Source organism: Salvelinus namaycush, unplaced genomic scaffold, assembly GCF_016432855.1.
Source record: "Salvelinus namaycush isolate Seneca unplaced genomic scaffold, SaNama_1.0 Scaffold1125, whole genome shotgun sequence".
Classification (NCBI taxonomy): domain Eukaryota; kingdom Metazoa; phylum Chordata; class Actinopteri; order Salmoniformes; family Salmonidae; genus Salvelinus; species Salvelinus namaycush.
Window position 1 is genome coordinate 24846 of NW_024057815.1, and position 16684 is coordinate 41529.

The 16684-nt window shown below is 44.5% G+C and overlaps 1 protein-coding gene across 1 annotated transcript; it reads left to right on the forward strand.

The window, feature by feature from the left end:
• The first annotated feature begins 7059 nt into the window (after positions 1-7059).
• LOC120035873 (NLR family CARD domain-containing protein 3-like) lies at positions 7060-13250 on the forward strand. Its single transcript, XM_038982340.1, has 3 exons — positions 7060-7371; positions 7601-7705; positions 11313-13250. The coding sequence occupies exons 1-3, from the start codon at positions 7086-7088 to the stop codon at positions 13103-13105; spliced, it is 2184 nt and encodes a 727-aa protein (XP_038838268.1). The 5' UTR covers positions 7060-7085; the 3' UTR covers positions 13106-13250.
• Positions 13251-16684: the final 3434 nt, after the last annotated feature.

The following is a 16684-nucleotide window of genomic DNA, read 5'->3' on the forward strand; positions in this document are numbered from 1 at the left end:
TCGTGAGTACTCGATTTTTGTTGTTGCAATGATCAGTATTGCAACATATTACTTCATCTTTAAACAGCAGGTGGACAGTAAATCAACATATGACTTTATCTTTTAACAGCAGGTGGACAGTTAATCAACATATGACTTCATCTTTTAACAGCAGGTGGACAGTAAATCAACATATGACTTCATCTTTTAACAGCAGGTGGACAGTTAATCAACATATGACTTCATCTTTTAACAGCAGGTGGACAGTAAATCAACATATTACTTCATCTTTTAACAGCAGGTGGACAGTAAATCAACATATGACTTCATCTTTTAACAGCAGGTGGACAGTTAATCAACATATTACTTCATCTTTAAACAGCAGGTGGACAGTTAATCAACATATGACTTCATCTTTTAACAGCAGGTGGACAGTTAATCAACATATTACTTCATCTTTAAACAGCAGGTGGACAGTAAATCAACATATGACTTCATCTTTTAACAGCAGGTGGACAGTTAATCAACATATGACTTCATCTTTAAACAGCAGGTGGACAGTAAATCAACATATTACTTCATCTTTTAACAGCAGGTGGACAGTTAATCAACATATTACTTCATCTTTAAACAGCAGGTGGACAGTAAATCAACATATGACTTCATCTTTTAACAGCAGGTGGACAGTTAATCAACATATTACTTCATCTTTTAACAGCAGGTGGACAGTAAATCAACATATTACTTACATTTACATTACATTTAAGTCATTTAGCAGACGCTCTTATCCAGAGCGACTTACAAATTGGTGCATTCACCTTATGATATCCAGTGGAACAACCACTTTACAATAGTGCATCTAACTCTTTTAAGGGGGGGGGGGTTAGAAGGATTACTTTATCCTATCCTAGGTATTCCTTAAAGAGGTGGGGTTTCAGGTGTCTCCGGAAGGTGGTGATTGACTCCGCTGACCTGGCGTCGTGAGGGAGTTTGTTCCACCATTGGGGTGCCAGAGCAGCGAACAGTTTTGACTGGGCTGAGCGGGAACTGTACTTCCTCAGAGGTAGGGAGGCGAGCAGGCCAGAGGTGGATGAACGCAGTGCCCTTGTTTGGGTGTAGGGCCTGATCAGAGCCTGAAGGTACGGAGGTGCCGTTCCCCTCACAGCTCCGTAGGCAAGCACCATGGTCTTGTAGCGGATGCGAGCTTCAACTGGAAGCCAGTGGAGAGAGCGGAGGAGCGGGGTGACGTGAGAGAACTTGGGAAGGTTGAACACCAGACGGGCTGCGGCGTTCTGGATGAGTTGTAGGGGTTTAATGGCACAGGCAGGGAGCCCAGCCAACAGCGAGTTGCAGTAATCCAGACGGGAGATGACAAGTGCCTGGATTAGGACCTGCGCCGCTTCCTGTGTGAGGCAGGGTCGTACTCTGCGAATGTTGTAGAGCATGAACCTACAGGAACGGGTCACCGCCTTGATGTTAGTTGAGAACGACAGGGTGTTGTCCAGGATCACGCCAAGGTTCTTAGCACTCTGGGAGGAGGACACAATGGAGTTGTCAACCGTGATGGCGAGATCATGGAACGGGCAGTCCTTCCCCGGGAGGAAGAGCAGCTCCGTCTTGCCGAGGTTCAGCTTGAGGTGGTGATCCGTCATCCACACTGATATGTCTGCCAGACATGCAGAGATGCGATTCGCCACCTGGTTATCAGAAGGGGGAAAGGAGAAGATTAATTGTGTGTCGTCTGCATAGCAATGATAGGAGAGACCATGTGAGGATATGACAGAGCCAAGTGACTTGGTGTATAGCTAGAATAGGAGAGGGCCTAGAACAGAGCCCTGGGGGACACCAGTGGTGAGAGCACGTGGTGCGGAGACAGGTTCTCGCCACGCCACCTGGTAGGAGCGACCTGTCAGGTAGGACGCAATCCAAGCGTGGGCCGCGCCGGAGATGCCCAACTCGGAGAGGGTGGAGAGGAGGATCTGATGGTTCACAGTATCAAAGGCAGCCGATAGGTCTAGAAGGATGAGAGCAGAGGAGAGAGAGTTAGCTTTAGCAGTGCGGAGCACTTCATCTTTTAACAGCAGGTGGACAGTTAATCAACATATTACTTCATCTTTAAACAGCAGGTGGACAGTTAATCAGCTAACCGATTCAAATAACTATTTTCAAGTGTTCATTCTGAGATTTATTAGACAGTGAGGGACTGAAAGTAAAGTTTGTGTCACTTGTTGTAATTCTGCTAACAAGTGACAACTGCTAGCTAACTGGCAAGCACAAAAACAGTCAACAACTTCGGGAGTACAGACCCCAAGAAATCGCGCCCTCTACTGGCGAAAGAAAGAACTGCTGAACATGCACAGTCAAAGAGGAGAATAATGTATACATATTTTATCAAAATAGAGGCATACTAAGACAAAAGAAACGGGAAACAGTGTGTAAACGATGACACATTAGTGCCGGAAATCAAGAAATGTATTAAAATGCTGGAAGTGAATGCTGGAATGAAACAATTAACTATGCAAATGAGCAAAAGTTGTGTGCATTAAGGAAATAGACGCCTCACTCAAATAGAAGCCTGTCTCTAATAACTGCCTGTTGTGTCCAGTGCAAATAAACGCCCGGGCTATTAATTGTTCGTTCCTATGATCTGTGGTTAAAAAGAGAAGTTCCTAAAAAAATGCTTCTCTCTGACATCGCAGGGTAGGATAAAAAAAATGCTAAAAAATAATTACTTGTAAGGAGTTTCTAGCCAAAGGGGGGGGTATTTTCTTGCTCCCCAAGTCACCGCAGTTTGAAAAATCACAGTTTAAAATATATATTTTTTATTTTTGATGATGTCATCACATATAACTTTTTCAACTTTATTTTTTTTTCTTCTACAAGACGTAGAAAATGCGCCATTTTCACATAGTAGACCCTGGTATTGAGATGGAGATAATGAATAGGAGGTTGAAAAGTGGTGGAATTACCCTTTAAGTGAGAGCTGGGTCATTCATTAGTGCATACATAGCAAAACATTTTGCAACGGAAAACTAAAACAAGTGCAGGTAGTCCCTCCCCGCTCTGGCCTGTTTGCGTCCGTTTGAAAAGAGGAATAATGGGAAGTCGTAGAGTTCATGTGCTGGTCCATGTCTTTGTACATTACATGTTCATTTTTTCACAGTTTGCAAAAAGACAAAACATTCCTGTCCTTATTCTTTGTTCCTTATTTAGGTGTGGAAGCAGTGCAAATAGTTAAACTGTTTCTGTGCAGAATCCATTTTAAGATTCTGAGAGGTCTGTCGTAGCCAATAGTCTGAATCAATACTAATGCAAAGTTTTTGCTCCACCTCCTCCTGCTAACAGTTGTAAATGGGTTTGTTGTCAGCTGGAAATGAGAGAAGAAAGACTACAGGATACATTTTGCGACAACATACAGTAGCTGTGTGCTGGTGAACGGTGACCTGTAGGACTGGTGCCTCCTATTGAAGACCACCCTGGTTGGATCCAACAAATGTACATCTTGAGACAATGAAACAGAATACACTGATTTATAGACGAGGGAATAATGGAAGTTAGACAATTCATGTGTTGGTCCATCTGTTTGTACACGGCATGTTTTCCCTCTTATTCGTTGTTCCTTATTTGGGCGTGGAAGCAGTGAAGAAGGTTTTGAACTATTTCTGTGCACAATCTATTTTAAGTCTGTTGTAACAAATAAGGTGGGAGTGGTGACTGACGTGTGACACCAGACAGGCCAAATACGTCGCTAGGCCAACAAACACGTCACTAGGCCAACAAACACGTCGCTAGGCCAACAAACACGTCGCTAGGCCAACAAACACGTCACTAGGCCAACAAACACGTCACTAGGCCAACAAACACGTCACTAGGCCAACAAACACGTCACTAGGCCAACAAACATGTCGCTAGGCCAACAAACACGTCGCTAGGCCAACAAACACGTCGCTAGGCCAAGAAACACGTCGCTAGGCCAAGAAACACGTCGCTAGGCCAACACGTCGCTAAGCCAACCAACACGTCGCTAGGCCGACACGTCACTAGGCCAACAAACATGTCGCTAGGCCAACAAACACGTCGCTAGGCCAACCAACACGTCGCTAGGCCAACCAACACGTCGCTAGGCCAACCAACACGTCGCTAGGCCAACCAACACGTCGCTAGGCCAACCAACACATCGCTAGACCAACCAACACGTCGCTAGGCCAACCAACACATCACTAGACCAACCAACACGTCGCTAGGCCAACCAACACGTCGCTAAGCCAACCAACACGTCGCTAGGCCAACCAACACGTCGCTAGGCCAACAAACACGTCGCTAGGCCAACAAACACGTCGCTAGGCCAACCAACACGTCGCTAGGCCAAGAAACACGTCGCTAGGCCAAGAAACACGTCGCTAGGCCAACAAACACATCGCTAGGCAAACCAACACGTCGCTAGGCCGACCAACACGTCTCTAGGCCAACACGTCGCTAAGCCAACCAACACGTCGCTAGGCCAACCAAAACGTTGCTAGGCCGACACGTCACTAGGCCAACAAACACGTCGCTACGCCAACCAACACGTCGCTAGGCCAACCAACACATCGCTAGACCAACCAACATGTCGCTAGGCCAACCAACACGTCGCTAGGCCAACACGTCGCTAAGCCAACCAACACGTCGCTAGGCCAACCAACACGTCGCTAGGCCAACACGTCGCTAAGCCAACCAACACGTCGCTAAGCCAACCAACACGTCGCTAGGCCAACCAAAACGTTGCTACGCCAACCAAAACGTCGCTAGGCCGACACGCCGCTAGGCCAACCAACATGTTGCTAGGTCAACCAACACATCGCTAGGCCAACCAATACATCGCTAGGCCGACACGTCACTAGGCCGATACATCGCTAGGTCAACCGAAACGTTGCTAGGCCAACCGACACATCGATAGGCCGACCAACACATCCCTAGGCCGACCAACACGTTGCTAGGCTGACACATCGTTAGGCCAACCAACACATCACTAGGCCGACACATCGTTAGGCCGACCAACACGTCGCTAGGTCGACACGTCGTTAGGCCAACCAACACATCACTAGGCCGACACATCGTTAGGCCGACCAACACATCACTAGGCCGACACATCGCTAGGCCAACCAACATTTCGTTAGGCCAACCAACACGTCGCTAGGCCAACACGTTGCTAGGCCAACCAACACGTCGCTAAGCCAACCAACACGTTGCTAGGCTGACACATCGTTAGGCCAACCAACACATCACTAGGCCGACACATCGTTAGGCCGACCAACACGTCGCTAGGCCGACACGTCGTTAGGCCAACCAACACATCACTAGGCCGACACATCGTTAGGCCGACCAACACATCACTAGGCCGACACATCGCTAGGCCAACCAACATTTCGCTAGGCCAACCAACACGTCGCTAGGCCAACACGTTGCTAGGCCAACCAACACGTCGCTAAGCCAACCAACACGTCGCTAAGCCAACCAACACGTTGCTAGGCCAACCAAAACGTTGCTAGGCCGACACGTCGCTAGACCAACCAACACGTCGCTAGGCCAACAATCCGTCGCTAGGCCGACACGCCGCTAAGCCAACCAACATGTCGCTAGGTCAACCAACACGTCGCTAGGCCGATACTTTGCTAGGTCAACCGAAATGTCGCTAGGCCAACCGACACATCGATAGGCCGACCAACACATCGTTAGGCCGACCAACACGTCGCTAGGCCGACCAACACGTCGCTAGGCCGACACGTTGTTAGGCCAACCAACACATCACTAGGCCGACACATCGCTAGGCCAACCAACATTTCGCTAGGCCAACCAACACGTCGCTAGGCCAACACGTTGCTAGGCCAACCCACACGTCGCTAAGCCAACCAACACGTCGCTAGGCCAACCAAAATGTTGCTAGGCCAACCAAAACGTTGCTAGGCCGACACGTCGCTAGGCCAACCAACACGTCGCTAGGCCGACACGTCCGTCGCTAGGCCGACACGTCCGTCGCTAGGCCAACAATCCGTCGCTAGGCCGACACGCCGCTAGGCCAACCAACATGTCGCTAGGTCAACCAACACGTCGCTAGGCCAACCAATACGTCGCTAGGCCAACACGTCGCTAGGCCGATACGTCGCTAGGCCAACCAATACGTCGCTAGGCCGACACGTCGCTAGGCCAACCAACACATCGATAGGCCGACCAACACATCGCTAGGCCGACCAACACATCGCTAGGCCGACCAACACGTCGCTAGGCTGACACATCGTTAGGCCAACCAACACATCACTAGGCCGACACATCGTTAAGCCGACCAACACGTTGCTAGGTCGCCAACACGTCGCTAGGCCGGCACGTCGTTAGGCTAACCAACACATCACTAGGCCGACACGTCGCTAGGCCAACCAACACGTCGCTAGGTCAACCAACACGTCGCTAGGTCAACCAACACGTCGCTAGGTCAACCAACACGTCGCTAAGCCAACACGATTAAGCAGAAGACATAGCATTCACATTAAGCTACAGAACTGGATCCCGGTTCCCAGTGTTAATCCCTAATTCACACACACCTACTGCACTCATTAAAAAAAAAAAACGACCTTCCCAACATGTTAACAGATGATTGAAGACAGGATCTCTTAATAGATAACAATCTCCCTAGAGGACTTTGGGTCTTATCAACATGTTAACAGGTGATTGTTATCTCTCGAGAGATCTCCTGTCTTCAATCACCTGTTAACATGTTGATAAGACCCAAAGTCCTATAGGGAGATTGTTATCTATTAAGAGATCCTGTCTTCAATCACCTGTTAACATGTTGATAAGACCCCAAGTCCTCTAGGGAGATTGTTATCTCTCGAGAGATCTCCTGTCTTCAATCACCTGTTAACATGTTGATAAGACCCAAAGTCCTATAGGGAGATTGTTATCTCTCGAGATCTCATGTCTTCAATCACCTGTTAAAATGTTGATAAGACCCAAAGTCCTCTAGGGAGATTGTTATCTCTCGAGAGATCTCCTGTCTTCAATCTCCCTAGAGGACTTGGGGTCTTATCAACATGTTATCTGCTCTTTTGTTTCATAGTGTCTGATTATCTACAATGGCCTCATCTGTACCAGAGCTGCTTCTGGCCACTCTGAATCAGCTGGCTGATGATGACTTGAAGAGATTTAAATGGTACCTGAAGCAACATGATGGCTTTATATCCCAGATGGGCTTATCTCCCATTTCAAAGAGTCAGCTGGAGAAAGCTGACAGAGAGGACACAGTAGATAAGATGACGGAGACCTACAGTTATGTGGACACACTGAAGATCTCACTGGAGATACTGAGGGGGATTAACCAGAACAATCTTGCTCAGAAGTTAAAGTCTGACTACAAAATAGGTAATTCACAACTGATATGTGCATGACATGTTAGTGTACATTTTGGTGTACAGGAAGTAAATCATTATAAATGGGAAACTTTGTATTGTTGAAAGTCCTAACAAGCTGTTTCTGGTTAGAATATGTATTGTATCACCCCAACACCACCCCCTTCTTTTGAGGACAACGTTGTTGTGTATTTCCATTTCCATGACGACCTCATTAGACTGATGTGTGTTGCTGTGCCTAGGTCAGCAGTCTGGGACGGGTCCTGATCAGCACATGCACCAAGCCCCAGCAGTGGTAAAGACTGACTACGAGAAACATGTAGAGAAACCTCCTAGCTCAACAACAGGTAATATACTGTAGGGAAACCTCCTAGCTCAACAACAGGTAATATACTGTAGGGAAACCTCCTAGCTCAACAACAGGTAATATACTGTAGGGAAACCTCCTAGCTCAACACAGGTAATATACTGTAGGGAAACCTCCTAGCTCAACAACAGGTAATATACTGTAGGGAAACCTCCTAGCTTAACAACAGGTAATATACTGTAGGGAAACCTCCTAGCTTAACAACAGGTAATATACTGTAGGGAAACCTCCTAGCTTAACAACAGGTAATATACTGTAGGGAAACCTCCTAGCTTAACAACAGGTAATATACTGTAGGGAAACCTCCTAGCTTAACAACAGGTAATATACTGTAGGGAAACCTCCTAGCTTAACAACAGGTAATATACTGTAGGGAAACCTCCTAGCTCAACAACAGGTAATATACTGTAGGGAAACCTCCTAGCTCAACACAGGTAATATACTGTAGGGAAACCTCCTAGCTCAACAACAGGTAATATACTGTAGGGAAACCTCCTAGCTCAACAACAGGTAATATACTGTAGGGAAACCTCCTAGCTTAACAACAGGTAATATACTGTAGGGAAACCTCCTAGCTTAACAACAGGTAATATACTGTAGGGAAACCTCCTAGCTCAACAACAGGTAATATCCTGTAGGGAAACCTCCTAGCTCAACAATAGGTAATATACTGTAGGGAAACCTCCTAGCTCAACAACAGGTAATATACTGTAGGGAAACCTCCTAGTTCAACAACAGGTAATATACTGTAGGGAAACCTCCTAGCTCAACAACAGGGAATATACTGTAGGGAAACCTCCTAGTTCAACAACAGGTAATATACTGTAGAGAAACCTCCTAGCTCAACAACAGGTAATATACTGTAGGGAAACCTCCTAGCTCAACAACAGGTAATATACTGTAGGGAAACCTCCTAGCTCAACAACAGGTAATATACTGTAGGGAAACCTCCTAGCTCAACAACAGGTAATATACTGTAGGGAAACCTCCTAGCTCAACAACAGGTAATATACTGTAGGGAAACCTCCTAGTTCAACAACAGGTAATATACTGTAAGGAAACCTCCTAGTTCAACAACAGGTAATATACTGTAGGGAAACCTCCTAGTTCAACAACAGGGAATATACTGTAGAGAAACCTCCTAGCTCAACAACAGGTAATATACTGTAGGGAAACCTCCTAGCTCAACAACAGGTAATATACTGTAGGGAAACCTCCTAGTTCAACAACAGGTAATATACTGTAGAGAAACCTCCTAGCTCAACAACAGGTAATATACTGTAGGGAAACCTCCTAGTTCAACAACAGGGAATATACTGTAGAGAAACCTCCTAGCTCAACAACAGGTAATATACTGTAGGGAAACCTCCTAGCTCAACAACAGGTAATATACTGTAAGGAAACCTCCTAGCTCAACAACAGGTAATATACTGTAGGGAAACCTCCTAGTTCAACAACAGGTAATATACTGTAGAGAAACCTCCTAGTTCAACAACAGGTAATATACTGTAGATAGTTCCTGTATTGTTTAGTGATGTTGAGTAGCCAGAGAACACATGCTTGCCAACTTCATCTCCAGCTGAAGAACAGCTGTTGAAAAGGATGGTGATATTAGTGCTGCATACTGTACGTAACCCCCCTCCATCTATGGACATACCCCTTCCTCTTTCTCTTAGCAGGGGGTTGGTGTTGAGAAAGAAGCTGTTGAGGAAACATCTCATTCTTCTGTTCTAGTTCCTCTGCAGATCAACAACATTGAGACTGAAGACCCTGGTGTCGTCTCTACGCTTCCTGTTTAGAAGTCTACAAAAGGTGGTAATGTTTAATCACAACATTTTAATATTCACTAAACCTTGGTTCTATGTGGAACCATAATGAAAACCCATTGAGCCCTTCAATGGTTCTTTGCAGTTCAGAAAATGGTTCTTTCCCCTTTTTAGCAATTAAAATTTAGTGGCGGTGGATCTTAGAATAACTTTGTGGCGTGGTTTGCGCCCAGCTCTTTTTGTGCAACCGTGAGAGTGTAATTCTAGTTTATTTAATCAGTTGTGTTATGCCTTTACATGTTAAATGTGACGGTGTCTTGTGAAAGCCTCACATTTACAATGAAATCATTTAGCTCTTATCCAGAGCGACTTACAGTAGTGAGATCATACATTTGAGTCATTTAGCAGAGGCTCTTATCCAGAGCGACTTACAGTAGTGAGATCATACATTTGAGTCATTTAGCAGAGGCTCTTATCCAGAGCGACTTACAGTAGTGAGATCATACATTTCCAGACTTTTTTAGTTTTGTTCGTTTTTTTTTTTGTCGTATATGGCCTTGTGTCAACTGACAATGGTTGATGAAGTCAGTGGTTCTCAATGTTCTCCTCAGGGACCCCCAGCTGTTTCAGAGCTACCACACCTGATTAAACTGGTCAATTAACACAAATGTATGGAATTAAACAAATATAATATGGCTATCCAGAATAAAAAGCCTTGTATGGGTCTTCAAAGGGGTTTACAAAGAACCATTGAGATTGAGGAAGGTTCTTTATAGTAAAGTTCTCCATAAAGGTTCGATACAAAAATATAAAAAGGTTCTATATAGCTCCTTAAGGGTTGTAACCATAGCAGAACCCTTTTGGGGGGCTATATAGAAACGTTTAATAACTAATCTTGTTGTTTTGGAAAAAGAGGGAAGCGCCCACTACCAAATTATGGCTCAGCGAATTGGCAAACACTGTACACTTAGAAAGAATTAGATATATTCTGAACAATAAACTATCAACATTTGATCAAATCTGGCAGCCTTTCCTCTCTTACCTGGACCATTCGGCGCTGTGAATTTGTACTTTTTAACGCACTCTCAATTGTAATATTTTAATCCACCTTTGGGCAGCATGTGCTGGCACCGCCACCCGAGCAGTCGGGAGGGGAATAAGGGGAAGGGATAAAGGGGGGGAAGAAGTGGGGGAGGGATAAAGGGGGGGAATAAGTGGGGGGTGACACCTACCCTCTTTCTTTCTACCTGTCCTTGTTCTGTATGTCTTGTTTTGTAATATTTGTTTTATATCTAGAACTCTGGGTCTTTTTGTTTCTGTCTGCTCTTTTATGTTTAGATAAGAATTGTATACCTGTCTTTTATACCTATACACCATTCTTGTGTGTGTTCAATAAAAAATATTTGAACGAGAAACGTTTAATAATGATTATTTATAGAACCTTAGGAAAGGTTCTTTATAGCACCCTAAAGGTTCCATTTGGAACCTTATGAGCATGGTTCTTTGGCTCTACATAGAACCATTATTTTGTTAATGGTTTAGTGAATGTTAAAATGTTGTGATTAAGCATTACCACCTTTTGTAGACTTCTAAACAGGAAGCGTATAGACAACACCAGGGTCTTCAGTCTCAATGTTGTTGATCTGCAGAGGGCCTCTGAACTAGAACAGAAGAATGAGATGTTTCCTCAACAGCTTCTTTCTCAACACCAACCCCCTGCTAAGAGAAAGAGGAAGGGGTATGTCCCAGAGAACCTTTGAGGAACCCTCTTTTCTTCATGTTTTTGAACATTTACTAAATAACTGTTGTTTGGATATACAGATGGGTCTGCATACCATTGGAAACTCAAGTCTTACCTGAAAGATACATACACAAATGTATTTGAGGGGATACCTGAAGCAGGAAATTCAGTAGATCTCAATGAGATCTACACAGAGCTCTACATCACAGAGGGTGGAAGTGGAGAGGTCATAACTGGACATGAGGTGAGGCATATTGAGACAGCATCCAGGAGACCAGCAAGATCAGAGATATCAATCAAATGCAATGACATCTTTAAAACCTCAACTGGACGAGGAAAACATATCAGAACTGTGCTGACAAAGGGAGTCGCTGGCATTGGAAAAACTGTATCTGTGCAGAAGTTCATTCTGGACTGGGCTAGAGGAAACGCAAACCAAGACATTCATTTCATTTTTCCACTCCCTTTTCCAGAGCTGAATTTGATGAAAAAGGAAGAGCATAGCTTTGTTGGCATTGTAGATCATTTTTTTGTAGGCGTGAAAAAATCAGGAATTTTCAAGAACAACAATTTCAAATTTCTGTTTATCTTTGATGGTCTGGATGAGTGCCGACTGCCCCTAGACTTTGAAAATAACAAGAGTTGTCGTGATGTGACAAAGTCAACCTCAGTGGACGTACTGCTGACAAACCTCATCCACAGGAAGCTGCTTCCCTCTGCTCTCCTCTGGATAACCTCCCGATCTGCAGCAGCCAATCAGATCCCTCCTGAGTGTGTTGACCAGGTGACGGAGGTACGAGGGTTTAACGATCCACAGAAGGAGGAGTACTTCAGGAAGAGATTCAGTGATGATGAGGACATGGCCTGCAAAATAATCACTCACATAAAGACATCAAGGAGCCTCCACATCATGTGCCACATTCCAGTCTTCTGTTGGATTTCTGCAACAGTCCTTGAAGACCTGTTGTCTGAAAAGAAGACAGGAGAGATTCCCAAGAACCTGACTGAGATGTACTCACAATTCTTTGTATTTCAGTCCAGACAGAAGAATAGGAAGTATCATGGACAAGCGAAGACAGTGTCACACTGGAATAAAGAGATGATCATGAAAATCTGTAAGCTGGCTTTTCAACAGCTTCAAAATGGCAACCTGATCTTCTACAAGTCAGACCTGAAAGAGTGTGGCATTGATGTCACTGAAGCCTCAGTGTACTCAGGAGTGTGCACACAGATCTTTAGACAGGAGACTAGGATTTCCAAGGAGAAGGTGTACTGCTTTGTGCATGTCAGCATACAGGAGTTTCTGGCTGCTGTATATGTCTTTCTCTCATTCAACAACAGAAATCGAAATCTATTATCTAAGACACTGTCAACCCGAAGGCTTCTCACGCAGTTCAGGACAAAATCGACAATTGAATTCCACAAGCATGCAGTGGACAAGGCCTTACAGAGTAAGAATGGACACCTGGACTTGTTCCTTCGTTTCCTTCTGGGTCTCTCACTGGAGTCCAATCAGATTCTCTTACGAGGCTTACTGAACGAGAGAACAAGAAGGTCAGAGGACAATGAGGAAACAGTCAAGTACATCAAGGAGAAGATCAGGGAGAATCCCTCTCCAGAGAGATGCATCAATCTGTTCCACTGTCTGAATGAACTGAATGACCATTCTCTAGTGGAGGAGATCCAAAGCTTCCTGAGATCAGGAAGTCTCTCAAAACCCAACCTGTCACCTGCACAGTGGTCAGCTCTGGTCTTTGTGTTGCTGACTTCAGAAAAGAAGCTGGATGTGTTTGACCTGAAGAAATACTCCAGATCAGAGGAAGGTCTTCTGAGGCTGCTGCCAGTGGTCAAAGCCTCCAGAGCTGCTCTGTAAATATGGGTTTTGAATATAATCATCAGTCAGAATACACAGATACACATTAGCATATTACAAATTCATTGTTGATTCTCAAATGCTCTGCAACATGTACACACAGTTGTCTAAATTAATGTTCATTATGTTTTACTTTTCAAAGGCTTAATGAGTGTAACCTCACTGTGAAATGCTGTGAAGCCTTGGCCTCAGCTCTGTACACGACCTGTACAAAACACCTGAGAGAGTTGGATCTGAGTAACAATGACCTGCAGGATTCAGGAGTGAAGCTGCTCTCTGCTGGACTGGAGAATCCCCACTGTAAACTGGAGACTCTGAGGTCAGTGAATCTTATTGTTTTGTCATTAAATCCACATGTGTCTACTCCGTACTCCTGCTATTCTTTAGTTTCCATTAAACTGAACTATCACTGTTCCCAAGCTAACCAATTTAAATCCTGTTTGTAAATGAAAATCTAATTCACCATGCAGTCCAGTATGTGATTAGATGGACCGTATACAGTATACATGGTGGTTGGGTTTTAAACTTGAGGAATGAGACTTGTAAGATGTGTGATCATCAAAGCGGCCCCCTTGAACCCTTCAAATGTAATCTCTCTGCAGGCTGTCCGGCTGTCTAGTCACAGAGGAAGGCTGTGCTTTTCTGGTCTCAGCAATGAGGTTAAACCCCTCAAACCTGAGAGAGCTGGATCTGAGTGACAACAACCTGAAGGATTCAGGAGTGAAGCTGCTCTCTGCTGGACTGGGGAATCCCCACTGTAAACTGGAGACTCTGAGGTCAGTATTCCTGTAGTTGTGATAGTTCATTAGAACCATATGTTTATAGCAGACAGTATCAGCCTGATGTGTTTGGTATCAGCTGATTTGAAATGAAATGTCATGGGTCCCAAACTTCTAATTGTACAGCATGTTTATGTGACACGCTTACCGTTTTGTCTTTTTACTTTTCAAATAGGCTTCTTAGATGCAACCTCACAGAGAAAAGTTGTGAATTTCTGGCCTTATATCTCAACTCCTCAAACCTGAGAGAGCTGGACCTGAGTGACAACAACCTGAAGGATTCAGGAGTGGAGCTGCTCTCTGCTGGACTGGGGAATCCCCACTGTAATCTGGAGACTCTGAGGTCAGTATTCCTGTAGTTGTGATAGTTCATTAGAACCATATGTTTATAGCAGACAGTATAAAACTATTCTGTTTGGTATCAGTTGAAATTAAATGTCATTGTTCCCAAACTTCAACTTGTACAGTGTATTTCTGACATGCTGATCATTGCCTTTTTGATTTCATGTAGAGTTAGAGGATGCAACCTCACAGAGAAAAGCTGTGAATTTCTGGCCTTATATCTCAACTCCTCAAACCTGAGAGAGCTGGACCTGAGTGACAACAACCTGAAGGATTCAGGAGTGGAGCTGCTCTCTGCTGGACTGGGGAATCCCCACTGTAATCTGAAGACACTGAGGTCAGTAAATCCTATTGTTTTGTCAGTAATCCATATATGTCTACAGATACCAATGTTCTCCTGATATTCTTAGTTTCCATTGAACTGAACTTTCACTGTTCCCAAGCTACCCAATTAAAATCCAGCTTGTATTTTTTTTTTTTTACTCACCATACCGTATGTGATTAGACTGACCATATACAGTATACATGGTGGTTGGGTTTTAAACTTGAGGGGCCCCTTTGAACCCTTCAAATGTAATCTCTCTGCAGGCTGTCAAACTGTCTGCTCACAGAGGAAGTCTGTGCTTCTCTGGTCTCAGCTCTGGAGTCAAACCCCTCACACCTGAGAGAGCTGGACCTGAGTAACAATGACCTGAAGGATTCAGGAGTGAAGCTGCTCTCTGCTGGACTGGGGAATCCCCACTGTAAACTGGAGACTCTGAGGTCAGTATTCCTGTAGTTGGTCAACAAGTGATACCTGTTCACCAGATCCACATGTTTTACAATGGACTTTATGTGTTTGGTACCTTTGGAAAGTATTCACTATTCAGACCCCTTGACTTTTTCCACATTATTCAAAAATGTAATAAAAGAAAACAGGTTTTTAGAAATGTTTTGACATTTTTGCTAATTTAGAACATTTACATACACTACCGTTCAAAAGTTTGGGGTCATTTAGAAATGTCCTTGTTTTGAAAGAAAAGCACATTTTTTGGGGGCTGAAAAAACAACAGGAACATGTTTACGGTGTTCAACGGAGGAGACTTGGGCCTGGACATTTTTATTATTAGCGTTTGTTAGTTGCTTGTTGACTGCAGTCTCTCCTTGTACATAGACTGCTGTCAAGGTAATGAAACAAACATCTAAATACTTAGTTTAGCTGAATTAAACAAGATGGTCATTAGTGTGCCTAAACCTATTTGAAAGAAATCAGACACTATTTGAATCCAGGTCTGTCAGGGACGTGACGTGTTGTTGTTAGGAACATCTGAGAATGAGAAGATAAGGTTGTATTGTCTGGTATTTAGTCAGTGTGTGGTTAAATAATGTTTAACTCTACAGGCTGTCAGGCTGTCTGGTCACAGAGGAAGGCTGTGCTTCTCTGGTCTCAGCTCTGAGGTCAAACCCCTCACACCTGAGAGAGCTGGACCTGAGCTACAATCACCCAGGAGACTCAGGAGTCAGACTGCTCTCTGCTGGACTGGAGGATCCACACTGCAGACTGGAGAAACTTGAGTAAATTGATAACTTGTGGGCCAAACATCCAGTTAAATTAGGACAGTGTTTGGAGCTCTTTCTTTGTCTCTTTCTCATAGAATCTGAATGTCCGTAATACGTAATTATTTATATATATACGTGTGTGTGTGTGTGTGTGTGTGTGTGTGTGTGTGTGTGTGTGTGTGTGTGTGTGTGTGTGTGTGTGTGTGTGTGTGTGTGTGTGTGTGTGTGTGTGTGTGTGTGTGTGTGTCTTTTTAATTGTCTATTTTATTCTCCTTCAGCATTGAAAATGGTGAAAAGTGCAGAATCATACCAGGGCTAAGGAAATGTGAGTATTGGCTGCTGGGAAGAATAACCTTTTCTCCCCCACCCACTGTCTACTAGCTCCCCTCCCATTGGATGAATATCCTATTCTCCCCCACCCACTGTCTACTAGCTCCCCTCCCATTGGATGAATAACCTATTCTCCCCCTCTCACTGTCTACTAGCTCCCCTCCCATTGGATGAATAACCTATTCTCCCCCTCTCACTGTCTACTAGCTCCCCTCCCATTGGATGAATAACCTATACTCTCCCTCCCACTGTCTACTAGCTCCCCTCCCATTGGATGAATAACCTATACTCTCCCTCCCACTGTCTACTATCTCCCCTCCCATTGGATGAATAACCTATACTCTCCCTCCCACTGTCTACTATCTCCCCTCCCATTGGATGAATAACCTATACTCTCCCTCCCACTGTCTACTAGCTCCCCTCCCATTGGATGAATACACTATTAGGGCATCCACCAATGCAGCCAGTCCCATCAATAAATGAGGGATAACAAATGACAAAAACACTATTCCTTGTGTTTTGAATTTTGATGTGTAGCATATTCTAAACTTGATAGCGTATTGTTTTATTGGTTTCTACTTTCCTAAAA